The sequence below is a fragment of the Heliangelus exortis genome, chromosome 3 (assembly GCF_036169615.1).
Source record: "Heliangelus exortis chromosome 3, bHelExo1.hap1, whole genome shotgun sequence".
NCBI classification, from domain to species: Eukaryota; Metazoa; Chordata; class Aves; order Apodiformes; family Trochilidae; genus Heliangelus; species Heliangelus exortis.
The window spans coordinates 6,435,424-6,452,709 of record NC_092424.1 but is presented as its reverse complement, the minus strand read 5'-3'; the positions used below and the strand labels follow the sequence as shown (position 1 = coordinate 6,452,709).

The following is a 17,286-nucleotide window of genomic DNA, read 5'->3' as shown; positions in this document are numbered from 1 at the left end:
CACGCTAACTCAGGCAGTCATTCCTTCCAGCTTTGCTTGGTTTGGAAGAAAGAAATACAGCTATAAGCAAGGGCCATTTCTGGCTTGATTCCACTAATAAAACTCCACTTCCAGGCAATCCCCAGGAAAAGTCACAGGCAGCCACTGCAAATTTTTCATTCCTTCCTTCCATCATTCTTTTGAACAATGAATTTAAGCAGGGACAATTGATCAAATGTGGTGACCTCAGTTCTCACAGCAGGAATCCAGAGAAGTTTTCAGAGAGGCAGTGACAGGACATGCCAGTGTTTAGCAATTGGTTCTGCTAGATAATATCCATCAGATATTATTTCCTACAGTCAAATAAAAAAAAAAACAACAATCAGAAGCATTAATGACTTTGAAATCCTCAGGGAAGTTGCCTCACAAAATGTAATTATCTTTTTACTCCTATTCTGTGGTCCTACAGTGTTCAAAATATGAACAAAACCAAACCAAAGAAAAAAGCTGTCCTGCACCAAAATGTGTTTCATGTTAAAAATTAACTCATTCATACATCTTAGGAAATTCTACAATGTTGATTTTTGCCAGAGACTCTCTGGGGAGTCTGCTGTATTATTAGCTTAACTATTATATTTCCAATTTTCTTTAAGTACATTATAATTAAAAGGAAGTTATTCTGACTATGTTAAACATTAGAGAATGGCAGAACACTGAAAGAGCAAATCCACCTTTTAATTTAGAATTTAGCTGCTAGAGTGAATAGTCCTCTAAACACATTAATCTTACTGTAAAACTGACCCTTGTAACATCATATTTGAACAGAAATGGCAACTGTCAAATAATGTAACACAGCTCACATTTTGACCCCTTCCAAGTCATATCTTTCACATCCCAAACAGCACCAGTTTGTTTTTATTAAGCAATTCTGAGAAGTTAAGCAAAGCTTCAACTAAATTACAATACACGCCTCAAACATTCACCTATGCAAATCAAAAGCTGAGTAACACTCACTGGGCTCTGGAAGTAGCAATAAATTTGAAGAGTTTAAACCCTTTACCTGATGAGCTACAGCACAGCTATGTAGAAAAAAAAAAATAAAAATTAGAAAAGCAAGAGTTCCTTGGCAAGTGGCTGCACAATTAGTTAATGACTCTCATGCTTATTAAGAAGGGAGCAGAGCACAAAACCACACTGCAGTAAAAGCACGTGGGAGTTCCTGCTAGTCCTAGTTAGGAAACTGGGGTGACCTTTTCTGTGATGCTATTGCAGGCAGTATCTGCCCTCAAGTTGCTCTATTTGTCACACCAAGAACAAAGAAACACGACTGCTGTGCCCCTGATGGGCAGAGAATATTACAATAAGGCTCTGCATTGCTGTGGTTGCCTTTAAAAGGCTTAAACTGCTGTTTAAATTATTCCTTCATGCCTTTCCTCATTTACTGAGATTCATCAGGCAACAGGCAGCCTCTTCAAGCGGCCTTTCGTTCCCAGGGTGGAACAGACAACGCAGCCAGACGTGGCTTAAATGCCATACACTTGCAAAATATTGTATAGGTCTCCAGCAGAACTCAGAGTGGAGACAGAAGTGATGCCAGGTTATTCTTTCTTTGCTACTGGGAGAAATTCCAGGGTATAACTTTGTCAATAATTAAAGTGGTCTCTTCTCACTTCCACCTGACTGTGGTTCAGGTTTAAAATGGGCATCTTCAAGCTGTCTGAAGGACAAACTTAACAGGATTCACACTTCAGCTTTCATTAAAAGAATATGTATTACTCTTGGGTTTTTATCATTTTATGTGCCACGTTTTATAAGAGTGTCTACTGGAGCTTTTTCAACTTAATAAGTAAAAGCACTGACATGATACGAGGAGTAAAAGTCTGCCCTGGTTTTTACTTATGCTCTGATTTTGCTAGTTTCATTTGGTTTTTTGTTTGGTTGGGGGTTTTTTACTTCTTGTTCTTTGGGAAAATCACACCCTCTTCATCATACTTGAAATTCTAATATTAATTCAAGAGTTCATGTTCTGAATGCAAGGAACAAAGGAAAAGTTAAACCAAATGTAATAGTTATCTGTTTAAAGCATATGCAGGATTTTAGTCAATATATAAGAAAATTAGACCACTCAAATTTTTAAACTTCATTGGCTACAGTCTCTATTCCCCTATGCTCAACATTCTAGCAGAAAATTCAAGTAGCTCAATCAAATCAGAATTCAGCTTCTGGTAGTTTTATAAGTCAGGAAGAAGTTCCTACATGGGGGCTACAGAATGTGTCACAAAAGAATGGATCCCTTCTGTTGCAAGACGAAGTCTAAAATGGTATTACCGGGACAACAATACCCATTCAACCTTCGAAATTAATTTTCTTGAGAATTTACTCTGAGGAACTGGCCACCTGCAATCAGTAGCAAAAATCTTGTTGATAATGGCTGAAAGAGCAAGCCCCTCACCAATATATTAAACAAACAGAAAACTACTGTGATTTGGGTTTCATTTTAGTACCACAAAAGGCAAAATCTCCAGAATATCACAGATTTTAATTTTGCAGAAGACATTCATCACAGATCTCACATCATAGCTTAGATTCATTCCAAACAGAAGACTGAATTTTCCCAGAGTTTTATAGAAGTTTTCAGACACTAATCTGCAGTTACAGAGGAACAGCTATTATAGGCACATTTGTAGCCATTCTGCCTGCAAACAAGGTCTGAATGCAAAATCCTGGTTACACTGAAATCAGTGGTTCTGCCTTCCTAGGGATCAGAGTTTCACTACTGAGACCTTGACCAGCACTTCACAGCAGTGACCATCAGGCCCATTAAAACTGGCATATGCAAAAATCTGTTTTTTTAAGTGGTGCTATAAAAAACACATTTTGATCATTTCATTTATTTTAGCTATTCATATAAACACTTCACATAAAGCAGTACATATTTACAAGTAAGCAGAGCTCCATTCTTTGAGACTTCTGCAAGCAAGCATTTGCTAAATAAAAGAGATTATTCCTTTTGTGCACTAGAAAAAAATATTTAGATAGACAGAATAAAGGAAATGCATTGCTGACTTCTGTCAATCACAATTAAAATCACAACCACCACAGTAAGAGAAAGTTACAATTCTTCCATTCACCCAAACAAAATGTGTTCAAGTTACTGCTCAAATGTTTTAGTACCATAACAACAAGCAAAACAAATTTATGTAGCTTGAGTTTCACAGGGAAGTATAGGAATATATACATAGTTTCTGACTTCCCTTTTGTCATCCACATCATGCCAAGACTCATTTCTCAGTCAGTTCAACAAATCTCAACACAAGTCTAGGTGCAATTGACAGAACGAACCATATCTAACTCAGAGGTTTCAAATAAAGCATCCATAAGTATAAGAATCAGAAGAGAGAGATCTATTTTCAGTTTAATTCCTGTGATTCCTGGATGCAGCCCACTGTCTGCAGTCCCATCTTTTACCCAGATTCAGAGAAATTCTTCAGCACATCCCTACCCCTACACAAGAAGCACTTATGTGCTTTCCCAAATTAGAACCATCCTGTGCTCTTTCCACACAGCTACAAGAGAAAATACACTTTTACAGTACAACTCTAACAACAGAGCTTCCAAATAGAGAAATCAAAGGCAGACACAGCCCTCAAGACCACTTTAGATCAGAAAATAGCTGCTATTGTCTCTTTCCAGTCTGTCCACCAGCAGAAGTTCCTGCATTAGATTTTCCTCAGGCCTTCAAGATGCTAAAGAGCACCATGCATCAAAACAGCCTCAGACACTGAAAGGAAGCAGCTCTTTGTTTCCCAGGACATCAGTCAACCAGCTCACAGGGATATTAGAAACTTGCTCAGTGTTTATTTGGCACAGAGCTTCCTCAGCCTCCTTCTCACACATCTGATAAAGACAACTTCCAGACACAGAACACTGGACAGGATCATAAACAGACCAGACAACTGATTTTATCCAGTAATATTTTAATGGTGGTATTAAATATTCGTCAAAAAATTCTGGAACAAAAAAAAAAATTATATAAACCATTCACACATAATTCCCAAATAAGAAATGGGACACATGCCCTAGTTAAAACCCCTTCTCTACAAGCAGTCTGTCCTGCTCCATTCCAAAACAGAATTTGAGCTCATACTCAGTATCTGTACTGCAGTGCAGTGCCTGGGAGAGGAAGGTACAAATGCTGCAATCTCAGCCACGCCAGCCCTCACATGAGCTGGTAAACAGTGGTCTCTTGTGCCAGCCCCTGGTCAATCTTCAGAAATCACATACTGACAGGTACAAGAAATACTTTTTAAAATAAACAAAGGTTAGACAAAGTATTTTTCAGTGTTCTTTCCTTCTAAAATTGCTACTAATACCCAAGCTTGCTTTTAAGCCTTTTCTTCAGTGCATTCTGGCAGCTGTGTTTCTATGTTTGACAAATGCAGCTATCAGAATCTAAGTTGTTTTGATAAACCCCTCTAAAGATAAGCAGCATATGAATAGCACCAAAGGATTTGAAAAAAAATATTTTTTTCTCTGTTCTTTCTCACCAAAAGATTAACATAACAGTTCTTCAAGTTAGTTACTCAGTATACAATAATTATGTTTTTAAAGGTTCCTTTTCTGCCCTCTAATTCCACAGCATCTTCCTTCAGGATGGCATCTAAGAATATGATGTTTAGTCAGATTTAAACAGATATTTATTGTTTAAATGCTGTTATAATGAAGAATATTTGGAACAGAATTGACTCTGGAATCAAGGAATTTTCCTGTCCTTGAAATGTGACCACATCACATTCTTCATTACAAAATGAAGAAAAATTCTCTGCCATATGTTTTTTTTATTATCTAAAGTATTAAATCCCAATCATGAATCCTAAATAATGCTTAACTTTATTTAAAAGTGTTGCAAAGTATCCTTACACTTGTCTCTGACACTCAAACTCAGAAAAATTAACTCCGTGTAGAAAACAAGGTAGCACAGAATACATTCACACAAGCAAAAGATACTATTTTACTGGAAATTCTAAGGAAGACCATAACCCTGTCAGCCTTACTTTAGTGTGACCTTGTGGTGCCCTAAACACCTAAAAAGACCTGCCTCTAATTTAGGAAACTCCACAGGTCCCAAAAAAACCGTATGTACCAGCATTAGGAACAGTCCAAGACCACACAGTGATCTCATGTGTGATGGGAATTCAACCCAAAATTCAGAATAGTTTTAACCAATATAAAAGGTACTTGTATGCCATATTTTTTTAAATATTGCAATTGTTTTAATCCCATCACCAGTGCAGCACATGAAGACCCTCCCTTTTGGGGGTTCAGCACCACAAAAAAAGCATTCTTGCATATGTGCCTCTGTGTTCAGGCAACTCCAAGTTATTTTAACTCTAGTCAAATTACACATCCTTAAAAAAACAAAACAAAACACCACCAAAAAAAAAAAAAAAAAAAAAAAAAAAAAAAAAAAACCAAACAAAACAACCCAAGCTTAAAAAAAAATTAACCAAACCTAAAAACAAGAAACAGGTCATCTTCCTATCATCTACAAATGCTTTAGATTTTTTAATGTAAAGACTAAAGAATGGAAGTTCATTCTGTACACACCTTTCTGCTTTCTAGTATCTAAAAAAAATTAAATTTTCTATAAGGAAGAAGTCCTTCCCAGACACACATCTAATAAAACCAGGAGCCAGATACTTGCTCCTCTTCACCCCTCTTGCTCAGGATGTGTGCACTCATGGCATAAGTCAGAAGAATGTAATTTCAAGCCTGAAAAGGCTACAGAGAACACAAGGTCATCTCCACCTGGACTATTCAGCAAAGTAAGGTCTGTGGAGAAGCATGAAATTCACAGGATTATAAAATATTTCCTTGGGGAGACACTGAACAGCCCAGACCTGAATTCCAGTCTGTCCAAAGTTACCTCAACCCATGCAAGGGCTGAAATCCTGGGCATTAACAGGTTACATTCCCTTTCAGAAGTGAAGGAGCAAAGAAATCCATCCCAGAAGCAAATTTTTAGGAGGAAATGAATGACACCACCTTACTAAAAAGAAAAAAAATACTGATCTTTTTCTGATAAAAGCAGTACGTGAAGAGAAAAAAATCATCAGGCAAATAAGAATGGAAAGGACAAAAGATATTACAAATCAACTTGTAGATGGCAAAACCAAACTCAGGTTAGTATCCTGATGCAAATTAATATTTCTTTAATTGAATAAAACCTCCCTCAGATTTCCCTTTATACATTAAAAATAATAAATTGCGTTTACTTTCCAGGGTAAATGGTAAAGATGCCACAGTAATCTTGAAACATCAGAAAAAGAACTCACAATTTAAAATGGTTTATGAGGTCCTATCAAAAGAAGAAACTATGGAAAGCACTGTTTACATGTTCTAGGCCTACAGATATCACCATTAAGACCTTCAAAGCACAGAAAGCTTTTTTTGCTTGCATAAACTGTTCTTAGAAAAGTTCAGTTTACCAAACCATTTCTGAATCCTTCCCTCTTTAATGTTTTAAAAATAAATAACTAAAAGCAGACAGTGTATCAATTACCAGGCAATACCCAGTTCCCAGTGCTTTCTACCAATTCAGAAAGTTCAAATATCTAATAGCTTCAGAGAATACTAACCCAAACTTTGTAGGAGAGATAGAAGGACAACTACATCAAGAATATGTCTTAAAACTCTTCCAAGTAATACTCACAACTTTGACAAAGTGGCAGGGAAAGAAGAGAAAAAAAAAAAACCTACTTACATACAACTACTACAGATTAGAGATTCAAAACTTCATGAAAAGGGTATTTCTCAGGCCTTTTCATTTCACTACACAAAAATCCTCCCCCCTGCCTCCGATTACTACATCCAAGGTCATTTTACCACCAGTACAACATTCTAAAAAAATTTTAAGCCTTGTCCAAGGCTGGGTTTGCTAAATCTGTTTGAAGCCTGACGCACATATCAGGAGTGCTGTTTTACATAACATGCTGCTGCTGTCAGGTGCTGTAGTTTGAGATTACTGTGTATGTGCAGAGCAGTATCAGCATCCTCACTGCTTCTCCTTCCCTATTAAGCATTCAGATAAGAGCCCTTCCATGAGCTCAGTTTAACATTCCATCTGCAGAAAGACCACCACCGTATGAGCCTTCCAAAAATGTTTACAGACAAGAGGTACTGCTAATAAAACTCTCTCAAATCGAGATTACAAATTATCTCTCAGAGAAGTATTCTCGTGTTTTGCCTTCAGGCGTTAGACAGCACTACAACAGAAGTCACGTAATGCTGAGAGGAAAAAAAGTTGACAGTCTTCATGCCAGTGTTGCGTAACAGCCATGTTCCCTTACAACCAGATTGTCTAAGAATTCTCAAACAAACAAACAAAAAAGAGTATCAGGATGTATATCTGTTATTTTAGGGTTTCTGACTGAAATAAACTCAAGACAACTGAGATCTGGGACTCGCAGTGCTGCAAACAGCATATGAACACATTTCACGTACACTATGTGGCTTGCTTTCTCTCCTTTTTTTAAATTTACTTTCTTACAAGACATTGATTATGAACATTTTTTTAAATCAGACTGTACTAAAGAAAAAGGAAGCTCAGTTTTACCCCACGGTCTCAGTGGTTTTGCTCTACTTATCAAATGTCTCAGCAATTTTTCCTCCAACTGTGGTCTGTGTACACCACCATCCAAATATGCCCATCTGTAAAACTTGCTAGGTTTGTGCATATGAACAGCACTTGGGAAATGGCCCAGAAGGTAAATAAAAGCATTGCTTGAAGAAATATAATCCATATGAGCATCAAATGCAGCAGTCCTGATGTATTGATTAAACTGAGGGAAGAAATCCTCTAGCTTTACCATGCTTTGGACTGAAGAAAAGGCAAGTAAAGGATGCTCACACACACAGAAGGAGGAAAAAAAAAAGAAAAAACAACCCAACAAAAAACCCCGCAAAACATACTAGTCCGTGCTCAGCGAGGAGAACGCCAGCAAGTTAGCGGGAACCTTGGTGGAGAGCACGGTAGGGTGGGAGAAGATTTTTTTTTTTTTTTTTCCATTACTTTTTTCTTATCGTTATTATTTTTCTCCAGTTCTATTTTTGCAGGAGGAGTGTGACTGCAGCTTTTAAGCTGGGGAGGGCTGTCTGTGTTAGTATCCGCAGTACGCGAACACCCCGGCGGTGTGAAGGCAGGGCGGAGAGGGGCTGGTGGGCAAGCGGCCATGCCCGCTCCCCTCGCCCGCTGCCCGCACCGCGCCGCGCCCTGACCGAGCTCTCCCTTCCCCGCCGCCTCCCGCTCACCCCGGCCCCGCCAGCAGAGCGAGGGGTTGGTTCTCCCCCCTCCGCCCTCAGGCTTGGGGGTGCAAGGTGGAGGGGAAGGGGCTCTGAAGCCCTCCCTGTCAGGGCTCCCCCAGGGCGACGGGGGCAGCTGCACCCTCTCGGCTCCCACCCTCACGCACCTTCCCGGTGCTCCCTACACCCCCTCCTCATGGCAAGGTCCGGGCGTCGCCTCCCGCCCTCACAGCCGCAGCCCCCTGCCCCACGCCAGCCCGGAGGTGGGGGAGTCAAGCCCAGCACTTACAGTTCGCAAGAATTGGATCTCGTCCTCGCCCTCGCCCCCCTCGGCCATGGCTCCCCTTCTCTCTCCTTCTCCCGGGCGCTGCTCCCGATGCCCGGGCAGGCGGCGGCGGTCGCTCCCCGCGGGGAGGTGGGGGCAGGAGGCTCACGGCCACGCCGCACCGGGCTGGGGCAAATGCGAGGGCGGCGGAGGCGGCAGCCCCAGCCCGGCCCTTGCCGTGAGCGGGATGCAGGTGCCGAGGCGCCTGCCGCAGGTTGAGGGCTCTGCCCCTCCGCCTCGCTCCCACTGCCTGCCACGGGGGGAGGGGGATGCGATTAAGCGGGGGAGGAGGGGGAGGCGGAGCTCCCCGGTCCCGTTCCCCCCCTCCCCGCCGCTGCAGGTGATCCGCAGCCCGCTCTCTCCACACACCAAAGCCGCTGCCCAGCGCCCCTTGCTGGCTGCTCCGCGGAGAGGCGGCCCAGGGCCCGCCCGGCCCCCGCTGCAGGAGTCCGCCTGAGGCGGCTGCCGCCCGACCCGTGCCCGCCTCACGGGGCTCGGGGCCTGGGGCTGCCTCAGCTCCTCCGGGAGAGGCCGGGAAAGCCGGCGCTGCTGTGTCTGGCTGGGGAATTCTGTCCCTCCGGAGTTACGCGAGATGCGCTGCACTGAGAGATATCTCGGGAGAGGGGAGAATTTGAAAGGCTTTCCCCGAGTTTTTTCCTTTTTTTTTTTTTTTTCTTTTTTTAGCGAGCTGGCAGCGCTCTGGCGGAGATGAGTTGGAAGGTGCCAGGTGGGGCTTCACGAGGGCCTCTGACCCTAGTGCGAGCGAACTGAATCCAGGGTGAATTAAAAGGCTCCAAATATTTTATTCCGTGGCGGACGGACAGCAACCGTGGGCTTTCTATGAGGTAAATCAGAAGATTGCCACGGAAGAGCTCATCTTCCATGAGCATTCCTGCAGTCCCCTACCTGAGGAAGGACACATTCGTTCTGGCACCCCAACGAGAAGCAAGTTTGGCAACCACATCGGCTGCAGGACTTCCTCACCTCAACAGCACCCTGGGACAGATAGCGTAGAGGTTCTGTTCATGTGATGCAAAGGTCAGGAGGTGAGAACAGTAGAGTATCACAAAAAATAGTAAAATGAACATTGGATCATTAACAGAGTAAAGTGTGTGACAGCAGAAGGCTTTTTAAAGGAACAAAATCAGTAATTATCATGAAATCACAGTAATTTTGGTAAAACGAGTGTGTGGATAGCATTAACAGAAGACATGGGAAGTGTTTCTTGAGAAGTCCTACCTTTGGTCTACAACTTTACACATAATACAGCAGAGAATACTCATGGGTGTCTTGTTAACCCATGCATCCATTTTCATGAAATCACTAGGAGTGTGTATGAAGTATTATGTCCAAAAAATACTGTGCAGTAACAGAGGAAGACACACCACACCTGACTACATCATTTAATTTGCTGAGGGAAAAAAGGAAGAAGTAAGAAAGATAAAAGTTTCTTCTGGAAACTTTCTGGACCAGGTGATAAAGATCAAATGCATTTGGAAGTACAGCTTCTTCTTGAATTATTTATTCATCAATGACAAATATTAACACACGTGTACACCGTACATGTTGAATATTATACGCACACATGTGCAAAATGCTTATTTAATATAGTTACAAAATAGACTATAAAGTCAGCACACACACAAAAGCAAATGAACAAGTTACATAAATTCCTGATGGAGAGAGCTTTGACATTTTTTCTATTACCTTCTCACACCAGTCAGCTACAGCCACTCTAAGTACACAGGGTTATTCCACACACATGAAAAGATCAGGAATGTTTTCAAAATGTTCAAGATGTTGGACTTGTCTTGTGATTTAAAAGGAATGCACTTTGGCTGATGTGAGGTTTTAATCAGTAGGTATTCTTACTTGCACTGAATAATTAAAAAAACCTCATTGTTTCTAAGTGGAAATAATGTGATAATTTCTAGCATAATGGGGAGTAACGTGAAGTTGGAAGAATTGTTGCTTAGATGAATTAGAGGGAAAACTAAAAGCATAAACACCCTCCATGGCAGGTGTTTGCAGGTAGAATTCTGTGAAATTGTGTTTTCTTGTGTGGGTGTGGAAGAATAGGGCACTCTGCTACAGGACTGCCAATCCCAAAGTTCAAGATGCCAGTCAACCCCATAGCATTTAGCTTTGGGTTCTCCCCTCTTATTTGCTCATTTTCAATCTACAATACATCTGGTAATGCCCACTGTTGTCAACAAGTCAGGTAACTTGTGGACATCTATGCTTTCCACAAAAAAATGCAGAAAAAAAAAACCCTTTTACTTCAGCCAAAAACATACTATATGGATTTAGGAAATTGTACTTTTAACAAAGTCTCTCAAGATTAACAAGAAGCTTTAGAAATTAAATTGTTGTTCCTTTGTGCCTCTAATTTATGCTTTGTTAGCTATGATGTCTGCTCTTTTTTTTCATTCAACCTAGAAGTCTTTCAAATTTTCAGTCTAGAAATTCTCCCACACTATGTGACCTGCTGCTTACCATGTACTGTTCCTTTTGTCACATTGTTCTTTCAGTGTTCTTAAAATCCATTTGAAATCTGCCCATCTCCACTTGTAATTGTCACTATGACAGATTCTTTACTTAGTGCCCTTTGCCTTTGGACTCCTGCAGCTTCATCAAGGCAGCAGAATTGTGAGGATCCATAATATGCCTTTACCAATTTTCACCTAAAACAGGGTTCTTGGTGTGATGCAGAGTCATAAATTTTAATCAGCTAAATTAGGAAGCATGTTATGTTAGGAGAAGCTGCATAGAGACCTTTGTATGCAGACATTCAAAGCAATAATCTATGTAAAATAAATGTTTGCTGTCTTAATAATAAGTATTGTGAACATTCAGTAACATAAAAACATGAGGGGAAAAAAAACCTCCTAGGTGTTTCTTTGGTTTCATCTAGAAGAATATACAGCCACACTTTTTTTTTTTTTGTTTCTCAGAAGTATCCTTATTCTTCTCAGAATAAGGTAATGCCAATAGGAATGAAATGAGGCAGATACTAATATTCCTCACCCTGTCCTTTCTTACTGAATGTCAGACTTTTCAGCCAGATATCAGTCTTGGAAACATGTTATTGCAAATGGTGTAAAACTAGAGAGATTGCAGCTCCTAACATATGTCATAAATCAACACCACTGTGGTCACTGCAACAGCAGCAGTGTAAAGTCTATGCCAGTTTAGCCCCCAACTGTGACTTGGAAACAAGAATAAAATTAGTAGACCCCAATTCCACACTGAATTTAAAATGAGATGTTACTGCAGCTTAGCAGAGCTTAAGGAAGCAGAATTATACCTAGGACCACTTAGTTATATGTTTATCCTGATCATCCCAGAGTTCAATAATATACTGCATTTTCTTTAGTTAGTGCTTATCCTGAACAAACACAATAAATGTTATTGTATTTCTGTCACTATGTATACATCTGTTCTCTAGCACATATGCAAGATTTTAGGAATACAGTGGAATTACTGGAGTACACAGGAATACAATAAAATTCAGACATGGAGCTTTTCCACTTTTATGGGAACTTTGGTTTTAGGCAAAACCCAAGGCAAGACCATTTCGTCTTGCTTAATCACAATAAAAGTCTTTTTTTTAACTGCATTTTGCATGTGCAGTCACTTTTTAAGACATTTTCTGTTACTTTTGTCTCCTGTTGTCACCTGCAGCCAGTGAGCTCATTCCTCAGTGTCATCTGTGCCATGACTGTGGATCTGGAAATACAAACTTCTTACCCTTGCCCAAAAATCTGTCACTGTCTGAAGCATCCTTCCTGGCAAAGCTCAGAGCTCCCCGTTTCTCTTTTCATTATTGTGTGTGGGGATTATTAACATTAATGATGAGCTATGGACCACGTGTTTTAGATTTGGGGGAATAATACTTTGTTTGGGTTTTCAGGTTCCTGTCTCCTTGGGGGTTTATTGCTCTTTTAATTGTTTTCTAATGTACTTTCTGCTAAATCCACGAAAAGCTGTTGGGAGGCACAAATCCTTTTTTTAAAGGGATTTTCCTTTCCCTTTACCTGTCTGTTAAATGGAATTAATATGTCTCTGAATATTGTTTGTATACATTAAGAGTCCTCAAAACTGAATTTCCTGTTTCCTAGGTCTTGCAACAGGTTATATCTTATGCTACTATATATTTGTATTACCTGGCTACAATGTATATACCTAACTCTCTCCCTTTTGTTGACAAATAGAGATGTGTTGGTGCTTTCTTCATCTTGCATCCTTGAAATTGAAATTCCATCAGTGCTTCACCAGTGAGAAGGAAGCAATAGGAAGGTAATTCTAATTTGATTAAGAAATTGTTAACCATATGTCAGTCTCAGAAAGCAATTCACTTGCACACAGTTGAAGATACTCAGGTTTTCCAGGTGTTTAAAAATTGTCTTTGAGTAAGCATCTAAATATTCAGAGGTCCTGATTCATTCTGAATGAGTCAATATCTGAGCATCAGGCTGTAGTTTTGAGAGTTACACACTTGGCTTCTACCTTAGCATACTTCTTACCAACTATTGTGACATCTGTGGTGTCACATAAGGGACAGAATATTGTTTCTGCTCCCTCACTGTGTGGCAAAGACAGAAGATGACAACTTAAATCCTGTACATAAGCACAAACAATCATGGGCACAGGCCAGTGCAGAAAACTGGGGCTGGAATAGATGTACACTCCTGGGAAAAATCTGCAGTGAAACTACTCTTTCCCCAGGATAATTTCACTCTTTCCCCAGGATAATTTCACAGACCAGCAAAACCACGGGCCCCCAGATTTCACAGTTAATTATTAAATCCTTTAATCTAGGATACTTACAAAAGGTAAAGGATTTGTTTTTCTTTGTAATTATGAAGAGTTGATTCTCACTTCCTCTAACAACTCATCCTCATGGCCTCCACATGAGCCACTCTGCCAGGAAGGGCACATGTGAGGTACAATTTTCTTCAGACATTAAAAGCCACAAATCTAAACACTACGGTAGTGCAGAGGGAAAGAAAGTTTGGCACTTAACTGAAGATTTGTCTCTGTAGCCATTAAGTGAAAGGTCCATGGAGGTAACAGAACCAAGACCACTGAGATTATATTCCAGTCAGAGCAAGCACTTAAGTGTTGTAGATACAGTATCTGGACAGTGACATAAAAATCACCAACATTCAGTTGTCCATTTCACTGATATTATTTTAGGAAAGCATTAATGCATGCACTTGTAAAACAAGCAAGTAGATTCATTTATTAAAAAACAATAATTAATATAAAGGAGTAGCAAAATTCTTTACGTAGAGTCTTGTCTCACACACTAAGAATAAAACAAGACATTAGCAGTACTTAAGACATTCTTGCTTGAGCACAAGATTAATGTTTACTATGGTTCAGTTACTTCAATAATTAAAAAAGAAAACTGTTTTCTGAAGCTCTGTGAGGAAGCAATGTAACATGAATGTTTTGTTTAGGCACTTAATATCTCATCCCGAAGCACTAATGGAACACTTTGCCTCTAGAAAATGGAAACAGCATTTTTTAGTGACTGTTTACTGATCAAAATAAGGAGAGCTGTTGGAATGAATTTAAATCAGAATCTGTGGAGGATATTGGTTTGAACTCTGAAAAGGAAGGATTTGGTGTTTTCTGTTGTTATTTTAAAGACACATCCAGTTTGCTGTGCTGAACTGGATCTAAAATCTGTGAAGTCCAGTTTCTGGTCACCTGTGGCAAGCAAAGTACTGATGCAAACAGAAACAAACTAGTTTTACCCTCCTTTAAGTCATAAATACTTAATCTTGGTTGAATATCTGTTTCAAATCTTTGTTACAGTTGATTTGCAATAGCAATGGGTATTCTTACTACATACAAAATTCTATTTTATGCTTCCTTAAAACTCAATGACTCTTGTTAGATTCAATAACACACTAATGAGTAATTGAATCAAAAATATTTTCACCTCTTACTTGAATTTTTTTTTAGCATCACTAAAAACTTAGATGTATCTCTTCTGTATTTTGTAGACCATAATTTCCAGGAGTACTGGTTCCTTCCATACATTATTCTTATTTCTCCCTCCTAGTTCATGTATTCTACTCAGCCTGGTTCATGTAGCTCAGGCTGACTCCAGTCAGACAAAGTGCCTTTGCATTTCCCAGAACATGGGATTTTTTAAAAACATTTCCAGCTTTCTGATCCATTCTACTCACATGCAGGGGCAATCCAGTGAGTGCAGAGGAGCTGAACTGTTTTCTCTGTGCATCATCCAAGATCCTGAGCTAAGGTGCTCCTGCTTCCCAGGCTCATCTGGCAGCAGAGGCTCATTTCCTGGTCACTGAAACAGTAAGTGAATATCAATGAGAATACCAGGTGTTTTCCACCCTTATTTTTGTTTTTTCCTTATTTGCTCCTTAAAATCCCTCATTACACATAGTAGTATCTTTCTTTTCACTCCTTTTAGTGCACAGCTTTTTTTTTTCTGGTGCATAAAAACACTTCACTGTGCAGCCTGTTAGCAGTGTTTCTATGACACTGCATTGTATGCCTTGTGATGCACCAAAATTATCACACCCAGTATGAAGTAACTATTGAAAAGTGTTGTCAGGGAGTCAACCCTGAGCAGAATGGTTTTATTCCACTAAAACCAAGAGAATCACACCTACTCCACTTACAACTATCTTCTCTTCGAGGTTACTAAGGTCATTTCAATAGCTTTGGAGATTCTGCTACTCTAATTCAGTAGTGATAACCTGCTAGTAATGTCAGCATGAAAAGTCCAGCTCAGGGCAGGATGTTTCAGCCTGGTTGGAGCAATTGTCCTCAGACCTCAGGAAGACTGAAGCACCAGCCCTGCTGCAACATTTCTAAGAAGCCACCACATTCATTAGAAAGGAAGGGAAAGTGCCCTGAAGTGTCACCCTCTTAGAAATCAGAGGTTTTTAAAACTTCATCTCAAGGCAGGAAGGGTTTCAGTTGAGACACTCAGCTTCACATTAAAGCAGAACCCCCCAGGCTTTTCTGCATGTTATTAATGGGGATTTTAATTGTCCAATTAACATTTGCTTTCCTAACAATACATCATGATGTCTGGCATCAATAGCAGTTCTGCAGCTCAGATTTCTGACAGGGCTGCCTAATCTGCTTAGTGAACTTTATTTTATAGGCTTGGTTCCATGCTAACCTCCTAGCATGTGTACTCATTGAGACCAGCAAAAAGTGGATGTAAAACACTCCCACAACAAAATGACAACATTTTATACCCACATTACCCAGATGTATTATCACTAAAAAGCAGCAGAGTATAAGGATTTTATGTTTTGGAACAATATTAGTAGATTTGGAGCTGACTGCTGCAGGAAACTACTAAAAAGAGCTCATAAACAATTAACAATGGTACACTCAGGTTTGTGCTGATTTAGCAGAAGGCAACAATTTGTTTGTGATTCACTGCTTACCCTGATAATAAGAATACCTAATTTGCTAATCCATTTCAGTCCCTACTTAGTGATTCTAAAGCATAATGTTAACATTCTTCACCTGTCTTACCACACAGAATAAAGAGACTATACATACACAGATAGATGAGACTATAGATATTAATGCTAGCATTAATTTAGGGTGGACCTGTCAGTGCAAATATTGCAGCACCAACTGCAATATCTCCTCTGAATTAAGACTTTAAAAATGGCAGAAAATTGCATTTATTAGACTAAAATTGCATTTATTCTGTTGCATAAATCTGCTTTTATCACTGGTCAAGAAAACTACCTCTCATTTAGGCCCCATAGCAGATCTTTTCTAAGACTGGTGGTTTTTTTTTTTAGTTAAAGCCAAGCAAGCTCCCAAGAGAGTAAACTGTTTAACAATTTTTGGCCATACCAGGTAAAACTCTCTCTAGGGTAGCTATTCTCTGCAGCTATTGCTTATCCTCCTGCTGCCCCAGCTTCTGTGATCCAGGGGTGCTTTTTGGGATCTTCAGCTGATTTTCAATGTCATTCAGACACAGGGGAAACAACTGTGAATTTTGCATGCAATGGGCTCTGTACTTTGGATCTGCTCTCAGAATCCAGCAATGTAATCATTTCACATGCAAGAGAAAACATTCAAATGACACATCAGTCCTGGCCAAGGAAAAGAAGCACAAAGGAGGGCATTTAATGAATCCCAACATAAAGCTTTGTCAACTCAAATAGTCACATAGGTGGTTCTATACTTCCTCCCCCCCTAAGTGTGATCACCCATTGTCTGTTTAATGTTATTTTTTGCAAGATATCCCAGTCCTGCTTCAACTGCATGTTCCCACAGTCCTTGACACTCATTATCCTTCAGTACTCATGAAAGAAAAAAAACCACCTAAGATCTAAATATATACTGAATTTCAAGGAGGTAGCTATTTGTAGTGATATTTCCATGCATTTATTTTCCCTTGCAGTGCTTGCATAACCACCCCCTCTGAGCTCTGCCCATTTTAAATGCAAGTGCAGCTGAAAAGTACTATTTAATCCACTTGAAGTGGCCCAGAAGACTGGCTTTATCCACAGAGATGAGCTTATTAGTTTTATCACATATGGCATAATGCACAGCTCTTATTTTTGTCAACCTAGAAGCAGAATCCCTCAATTTTTTGTGTTGTATTCCTCCTCACGTGCTCCAGATAGTGGAGAGCAAAGTCCTGGATCACACTTTAT

General features: G+C 39.9%; 1 protein-coding gene and 1 long non-coding RNA gene across 9 annotated transcripts in view; one reads left to right on the top strand and one right to left on the bottom strand.

Annotated features, from left to right (window-relative positions):
* RYR2 (ryanodine receptor 2) overlaps positions 1 to 8,860 on the bottom strand; it is a 345,759-nt gene extending 336,899 nt beyond the window's left edge. For all 8 annotated transcript variants that reach the window (XM_071739054.1, XM_071739056.1, XM_071739057.1 and 5 more), the window contains exon 1: positions 8,570 to 8,860. In XM_071739054.1, coding sequence (XP_071595155.1) covers positions 8,570 to 8,617 — 48 coding nt within the window. In that variant the 5' untranslated portion in view covers positions 8,618 to 8,860. The remainder of the gene's footprint in view (positions 1 to 8,569) is intronic.
* Positions 8,861 to 8,916: 56 nt separating this feature from the next.
* Positions 8,917 to 16,107, top strand: LOC139794020 (uncharacterized). The gene is made up of 3 exons (XR_011724914.1): positions 8,917 to 9,651; positions 12,820 to 12,904; positions 14,815 to 16,107. It is a non-coding gene; the product is annotated as an uncharacterized lncRNA (long non-coding RNA).
* Positions 16,108 to 17,286: the final 1,179 nt, after the last annotated feature.